The sequence below is a fragment of the Odontomachus brunneus genome, unplaced genomic scaffold (genome assembly GCF_010583005.1).
Source record: "Odontomachus brunneus isolate Ranch 3 - 2012 unplaced genomic scaffold, Obru_v1 Obru_scaffold_062, whole genome shotgun sequence".
Taxonomy (NCBI): Eukaryota; Metazoa; Arthropoda; class Insecta; order Hymenoptera; family Formicidae; genus Odontomachus; species Odontomachus brunneus.
Genome location: NW_022639512.1, coordinates 873,039 through 881,252, shown reverse-complemented (window position 1 = coordinate 881,252; position 8,214 = coordinate 873,039). Strand labels below are relative to the sequence as shown.

General features: G+C 34.1%; 2 protein-coding genes across 8 annotated transcripts in view; one reads left to right on the top strand and one right to left on the bottom strand.

Annotated features, from left to right (window-relative positions):
- Positions 1–2,204, top strand: part of LOC116846229 (nuclear transcription factor Y subunit alpha) — a 7,913-nt gene extending 5,709 nt beyond the window's left edge. For 3 of the 4 annotated variants that reach the window (XM_032819790.1, XM_032819785.1, XM_032819786.1), the window contains exon 6: positions 2,035–2,176. In XM_032819790.1, coding sequence (XP_032675681.1) covers positions 2,035–2,053 — 19 coding nt within the window. In that variant the 3' untranslated portion in view covers positions 2,054–2,176. Of the gene's footprint in view, positions 1–2,034 lie in introns of all 4 variants that reach the window. The other variant, XM_032819787.1, reaches the window with a different exon arrangement.
- Positions 621–8,214, bottom strand: part of LOC116846231 — a 106,310-nt gene continuing 98,716 nt past the window's right edge. For 3 of the 4 annotated variants that reach the window (XM_032819794.1, XM_032819796.1, XM_032819793.1), the window contains exons 2-4: positions 2,364–2,476; positions 2,205–2,266; positions 621–1,288 (exon numbers count right to left, since the gene is read on the bottom strand). In XM_032819794.1, the coding sequence (XP_032675685.1) occupies positions 1,178–1,288; positions 2,205–2,266; positions 2,364–2,476 (286 nt within the window). In that variant the 3' untranslated portion in view covers positions 621–1,177. The remainder of the gene's footprint in view (positions 1,289–2,204; positions 2,267–2,363; positions 2,477–8,214) is intronic. The other variant, XM_032819795.1, reaches the window with a different exon arrangement.

Here is an 8,214-nt window from a genome sequence, read left to right as displayed (position 1 = left end):
ATCCGAAACGACAAGAGCATATTGTTCCTAACTATTTCTAGAATGGCACTGTTTGTGTAGTCTTGGGTCAGTGATATATATAATTCGGCACATGTATATTTTTGTTTATTAAATTCCGTTCTGCTGTAATTGTATTGCTTTGTATATTAGGACATAATTTAAATCACTGACCCAAGGCTACAGAAACACTGCCATTCTAGAAATAGTTAGGAACAATATGCTTTTGTCGTTTCGGATCTACTTGGTAGGCATATTGTGTAAGTAATTAATATTAGAGAGCTTTCAAAATTGACTAGGTAGCTTAATAGCTAGTCAATTTTTGAAAGCTCTCTAATATTAATTACTTACACAATATGCCTACCAAGTAGATCAGATCTACCAAGTAAATCCGAAACGACAAGAGCATATTGTTCCTAACTATTTCTAGAATGGCACTGTTTGTGTAGTCTTGGGTCAGTCATTTAAATTATGTCCTAATATACAAAGCAATACAATTACAGCAGAACGGAATTTAATAAACAGAAATATACATATGCCGAAATATATAATTCGGCACATGTATATTTCTGTTTATTAAATTCCGTTCTGCTGTAATTGTATTGCTTTATATATTAGGACATAATTTAAATCACTGACCCAAGGCTACACAAACAGTGCCATTCTAGAAATAGTTAGGAACAATATGCTCTTGTCGTTTCGGATCTACTTGGTAGGCATATTGTGTAATTAATATTAGAGAGCTTTCAAACATTGACTAGGTAGCTTAATAGTGACATTTTTTTTCAATTTTGTATTTATTAATTTTTATTAAACTCCTAACAACCGTAACTTAGCTCTTTATGTCCGTTTCAGTCTTTTCATAGATTTATTAATTATTAATAATTAACGTGCGCGACTAATTCGATCTAAAAAGATTAAAAAAATATTATTAATTAGTCATAAAATTTTTTAATGACAATAAAAAGCGTTTTTTACTGTCATCAAAAATAACGATTTTTGTTTAATATATGCGATACTTAATAGAAAAATTTATGTTTGACAATTTTTGGTTTTTTTTAAAATACTATCGCGATTATATTGCAAAATTCGTTGAAGAAAGTATCTATATCTTTTTATTTTCAACTATACAATGTCGTTTGATCGAGCCTATCTCTTTATATGCAATATAATTAAACTGTTAAGGTACAAAACGGATGTTTGCGCAGCAACATATATGTGTGATTTCTCGCAATTGAAGATGTTGATAATATATGGCTAATAAGCAATTCCCAGGTGTATTCCATATAATCTGTAAAAGACAGTACAGTGTTTTATAGTGCAAAAGCTCTTGCGTTATTTCATAATCTTGTGTGTCTTAAAATATTTAATGGATATAAACAATTTAATAAGCAAATTTGTACACATACGTAGGTACTTAAGAAGAATCAAAGAAACTTTTAATTTAACTTTGCTAGACTTTAGCACAGGTAAAGAAACGCAAACAGCAAGACACAAGGAATAAGTCTCTACGAGTCAATACACTTTTTTTTACTTTGTCATGGACAAGTCAAGGCAAAATTATTCGCTTCCAGCGAATTTCTATTCACTACACAGAGAGAACGATTTATTGAATCAAATAAATGTTTGGAATAGTCCAAACAAATTATTTGGTTGACACAACAAAAATATTTCTTTGGAACTAAGCCGCAAATAAATATTTTTGTTGCTTCAAACAAAATTTTGTTCAATCAATCAAAAAATTCGTTTGGACTATTCCAAAGAAGCGTTTATTTGATTCAACCAAATCTTTCTCTCTAAGTGTAGTCTCTAAGAAGTTATTCCGAAAAATAGAAAGTTCTTTCTTTTTTTTTAAACATTTAAAAGTTCCCTAGGTACCTACGTATCAAATTTGAAGTATTTATATTTGCTAGCACGTATTTTCTAAAGCGAGTGAGAATGAGTGTAACGTGTGTCCACATCCTATATTAGATATATTAGATATGTAAATAATTATGCGAAAGTAAGCACAGATATAAAACGTCTGTTTTTCGGCAGGTACAGGCGTGTGATGTGAATACGAGAGATTTGTACAGTCGTGGTTAAACGATTTAAACAAATAATTTAAGCAAGTAACGAAAAAGTGAGACGAAATTGAATTCTGTGCGCATGGAAGAACATAAATTCTGTTTTATACTAATTTGCGTGTATTAAACATTTTATTTTACCATTTTCGTACTCGTACGCCATCCCGACATATCCTTGCATGCGCGAATCCCATGTTTTTGACCTAACAATTAAGTGATATAAAATCGGGAAAGCTTAAGAGAATACTTTCGATGATAAAATGAAATTTCGTTTCAGTATCTGATTGCAATCCGACTCACCCATTTCAGAATCCTTTGATAGCCTTTGCAATTTAATTCGCATCCGAGAGACTTTGTACCACAATTCTCTGTTCATAGTTCCGATTGTGTCGATGTTCTCAGAATTTCTGTTACTATGAGAAAGAAGATATTCTAAGTTGAGCAGGTAATGAGATATTAATCGAAAGAGTTGACACGGTTATTATGATAAGTTTTATATACGTGACGTAAAGAATGACTCGTTCTTTAAGATTAGGGTCTAAATATTGTTGCGTGATCGAAAGATTTTCGATGCTTTTGTCCAAACTCTTCGTCGCAATCATCTGTGGGTCTCGGTATACTCGTTTATTAATCGTCTCGACTGTAATCCAATCGAGTGATAACGTTTTACCTCTGCCAAGGTACAGTCGCGGCTGTGTATGTGCAAATATTTATATATGATATATTATTATATTTATATATCTATGATATATCAATTATCTGGGATCACCGGAAAGTGGAAGCCTAAACAGAATTGGATCTCACCGTGCGATTTAATCGGATAGAGAGAATAAATCGATAGGTTTTTTAGTAGCGATACAAGTTGCCGCGGACAATTGTAGCGAGAATTCTTAATTATTCATGGGGACGTTCTTACAAGATTCTTTCGAATAATCTAGCTGATACGTGCTCTGTCTCGATTTCTCCGCTTCGCGTTCTATTAAATTTTCATCTGGCACGACAGAGTAGAGCGTTTCTCAAACGAGAGAACTTGTCGCGTAACTGTAATTTCAAGGATATTCGATTACATTGCACGTGTGTGTGTGCCTTAAGAAGAGAAGAGTCAGTCGAAAGTAGTAAGATAAAAGTACCAATTCGCGGACGCGTACCTAATCTTTTGGCCTAATTGATTTGGGCTTCAAATACGAATATCTAAACTTTCAACATAGAATATACATATTTAATACATGTACACAGAATACACAATAGAACATTTTTGTTTTAAAGTTTTTTTGACATGTAAATGTTAAAATAAGATTACATAACGTTAAACGAAGATAAGTTACTTGCATCAATAAATTTTATATAATTTTATATTTGTTTTCTAAGTGAATACTAATTCTTTTCTGCATATATATTTTTTACGTTGATTTTTTACGTTGATAGTTTAAATACTCGTATTTAAAGACCAAGACAATGTCCAGGATCAGATATATTTCCTTTTGGAATATCGGTATCTTTACTTTGCAGAGGATAAAAGCGGAAGACACAAAGCAAACAAAAGGAAAAAAGATCGAGATAGATAGTAAATGATAATACACGTCTTCCCAAGATAATGTTCTACATATTTTATTTCATTCAGGTAGATCTCTAGCGGATCCTCGCTTCGTTCATTCTCAGACAGTGAATCATTTTCCCGTTGCGTGTTCAAATATTGTTTGTATGGTTTACTCAAAGTCTAGCCTAACGGATAACGCGGTAACGGCTTGTATCTGGTTTACCTCTCGGCCTTATTTTACGCGGTGATCTGTCTTGTAGACGGTCGAGAAGTCTCGCGTATCCTCGTCGATACCCACGATCATTTCCGTCGGGTACAGTTAATTCGGATATTCCCTCGGAGAAGTTTGGCGGGCGGCATTAAGGAGGATCGCATTTTCTCAAGTAGAGAGAGCTCGCGGCCGACATATGCGCTTTTGTCCACGACAATCCCGTGTCTCGACGCGTACACGTCGAGTCGCGAGGAAAAGAAACACGATCGAGTTTTCTGTGAGAAGAGTTTTCGATCTCGAACAACATCCTAAAAATGCTACTTTCATTTCTTTTTCCAATCTATATTTTTTAAATTACTTTATCATGCGCGCAAGCATTCGGCGTCAACATATGTACGTTACAAAACATATCTCTGAATAAAATTAATCGTAAACAGAAAATAAAAATATATCGGATAAGAAACATATGCAATTAAATTTTTAGTTTGATAGCCGCAAGCTTTGATTAAATTGAGTCGAAAAAATATGAGCGAGTCTCCAACTAATTTAGCTGTGACTCAAACCACGGTTCGAGTCTCGGCTAAATTGGTTCGAGCCTCACTCATTTTCTCGATGTGTTGATTAATTAGAATTAAACGTTGATTAATTTACCGTGTCAATCGTCAGGCATTCAAATGTGTATCTTTCGACGTATTTATTTCTGTTTGCGATTAATTTTGCCCACATAAAAGTGTGTTCACTCGTTTGAAACTCTGCCGAGATGTTGAATTGAAAATCACGAGCGTACATTTATTCTCGTATTCGTTATAATTTAGCGCTAAAATAAGATTCCACGTAAATTAATGGCGGCGGCTAATGGCTGTGTTAATACGGCAACGCTACTTGTGTCGTTTAACGGTCCGTAATCTCTATTCTAAATCCTTTCGCGCGACAGAACCAGGGATCCACGGTTTCGGGCATAGCAATGGCGTCTCATGACATGAGGCTTAAGACCGCGTTTGCGTCGTCTATAATGAGGCCCGAGATCTCCGGTAACTCATTATATAGGCAACGTAATAATACCGGCTGACGCATGGCACCCTCGTGTACCGTAAACGCCAATTAGGATACGACATCGAATTTCCTGGTTATGGGCGCGCCTTCCACCACGTGACGCGCCTTTTCTTCCTCTCTTTCTCTCTACCCTCGTTTTTCTTAAGGATGACACGGTATCGAGGTCAGGAACAAGCAAGGATTTTTTCTGGAAAAAGACGTGCCACGCGGAACCAATAGAAGAAGAATGAAGGAAAAACATACAGAATCCTTCGAAACAATTTTTTTTTAACAATGATAACGAATTTCGAAATTTCCTGAAGTTTGAAAATATTATCTATGAACTTTTAGACATTTTTTTTATTTTGTTTTTACGAGGAAACTGGACGCGTTTTGCCAGAAAGAAAACTCTAGATTAAGTAATGTTAAGTCTCCTGATTACTGGCCGTGAAATTCTTGAAATTGATGACGTCGGAGATGAGGAAATGCATGCTCAAAATTTCTACAAAGTACGCCGAAATAAAAAAAAATATATATATTCAGAAATTATCATTTGCAGTCTTGATAATAGCATATGTATTACAATAATATAAATAATACATAATATAATGTGTGAAAACTATTTATTTAATATAAACTATTTAATATAAAATGTGATGTAATACAAGCATACACAGATTGTGTATGTGCTCTCTTTCTCAGTATAATATAAATTATATAAATGTACATATAAATATATATTAATATTAATATTACATATATTTATATTATTAATATTATCCAATTATAAGCGTCTGTTCTGATGCGCAAAACTCCATTAATTGTCTCATTCCCTAGCATGTAACATTTAAAATTCTTGATCACGCACATTTTAGCATAAATATTCACACATCACGACTGTAGATTATTTGAGGAATTGTCGAAAACTGAAAATGTTATGGAATTGGGAGAGCATCGATGAAGTTTCGTGTACGAATTCGCGTTTGCTGCTGGAAAAATTAAATAACTTTTCGCCGCGCGCATGAAGGATTACATTCGAGCGGGACTTTGGCACAGTGGATATAGGAGATTACAGTCGCGAGAGACGCCACGGGTTCGACGTGATACAGTTACTGATGAGTCGTCTACGCGGCGATAGGAAGCGTAAACCCGATATTACGGCAAATGTGGTTTGCTCGACGATCCAAGTGACGAAGGGACATATCGCGCTCCAATGAGCGTGACCGTCGTCGCACACATCCCTCCTGAAATCACTCACGACGGGCAATTTGTAACTTCCACCTTGACAACGGCTTCGAGCGATTCCTACCTCGACCTCCTACGACAAGCAACCCTCGTCGAAGGACGAACGCGAGACCCTCGTCGTCGCTTCGTTCGTAAATTACACGTCTCTTCCTCTTTTCGACTCGCCTTTTCACGCACGGGACTTTCCCTCTCCGTTGCCAGTCGAATATTCATTAGCGTAAAACGACGCGCGATCTTGCTCGCGTCGAGTCATAAAACTAATGTTATAAAAGACGAATAAGACGTAAGGAAGAGTGTGCTTGTTAGAAATCAACAGTTGCACGCGATTATCGTTCGTTTTAATTTGGAGAGTGCGAGAGAAAAATACATGTAGTAAGGGAGAGGTGGACAAATAGTGACAATTTAAATTTCTCCTATATTTTCCACGTCTATGCTATTACCACCATCAATAGCGAGTAAGTTCTCGAACATCTAATCATCTTTGAAAAAAACGATTAAACTACTAAGCCAAACATAGCTAATAAAGAAGCCTAAAATTTTGGCCTTTGTGAAACAAGATAAAACTTAAATCTTATTCGAGTTTTTCTATTTAGATTGTTTTGACTGGCGAACCTCTAAATGAGATTTTACCTGTTTAGCGTTATACGATATATGTTTCTTCTAGTGTGATCTAACCTCTATTGTTCAATTTGTTTTATTGTTTTAACCTTGAGGTTGCCGGCATTTTTTCATTAAAAAAGTGGTTTTTTTTCTAAAAAATTGTTCCATATAAGTAACATACACATGGCGCGGAATTTTGAGATTTATGCAGAGCCACAAAAGTGGCTTTCCCGGCAGCCTAAAGGTTAAAGGGACTAGAACGGTTTGAAATCTTCAAAAAATCGATTTTTGAGTTTTTACATAATCGTTTAGTACAATTCTTTAAAAACATTTTGGCACAAAAAGAACCTCGATATTTGTAAAATTGAATTCAGGAGAGCGAAAAATGTGAGGCGGCGCGCGGCCGGCGAAGCGCGCGCGATCATGTAATGTAAGAAATGTAGATACTATTATTTAAAACAAACTGATAAATAGTAATAACAGTTCGAAAACTTAGAAATAATAATATCGGAAACAAAGACTATAGGCGTGTGAAAGTCACTGATAACAAATATAAGTGTAACAACAAAGGAGACGAGAACAGTCGGTCGTTTATTTTTCAAAACAGCATTTTCTGTTCGTTTTGCCACGATTGCTCAAGAACGGCTAAAGATATCAACTTGATATTTTTTATTTAATTAAAGATGTACTGCATAGACTGAACCGAAGTTTGCACATGAAAATTAATTTTCAATACCGTTTTTTTTAATATATTTTAATATATTTTAATATTTAATATTTATAATATTTTTTAATACCGTTTTAATAATAAATAACTGAAATTTTTAAACATTTTTGGTTTTTTGTTCGCTATTTCTCTAATTTTTTAAATTTTTAGTTCCATTTCGGTTCAATCTATAGAGAGAAATCTTATCTACAAAATGACGCCTGGCGCATTAAAAAGTTCCAACTCGTTTTTCCGGAATCGTGGCAAAACCGCAAAAACAACGTATTTTTAATTTAAGAATATCTCACTCAATTATTAATATTTTTTGAACTTCTACCGTTTATTGTATTTCTAAAAGTATGTATAAAAATTAAAAAAAAAAAACAAATCTTGTGTATGTTTATTCGTTTGTCGACAATCGTCATTCGAATTTCATTCAATTTTCGGAAGATGAAACCGTTCTAGTCTCCTTAAGTGTTTTAAAAGAAGAGGCAACTCCTGTAGCAAAGAGTGACAAATTTTAAATAACGTTATTTTACTTATTCAGTGTTAGTTGAATTGCATTTCTTTTCATTTATTTTGTCGGGTGTAACTTGAAAGCCATTAAACTAGGTTTAAATATAGAAAATATTAATAAGTAATTTGAAAAATCACTTTCCAAAAGCACGTCATATTATTTCACCAAAATTATATTTTATATATCATTTGTTTTAATACAATTCTTACATATGGCAGTAAAGAAATTATATTTCAATTTTTATTTAGTCACATATCGTCAAAAGAGAGACTGAATGGAAGTTCAGGACTGTTTTTCATGATT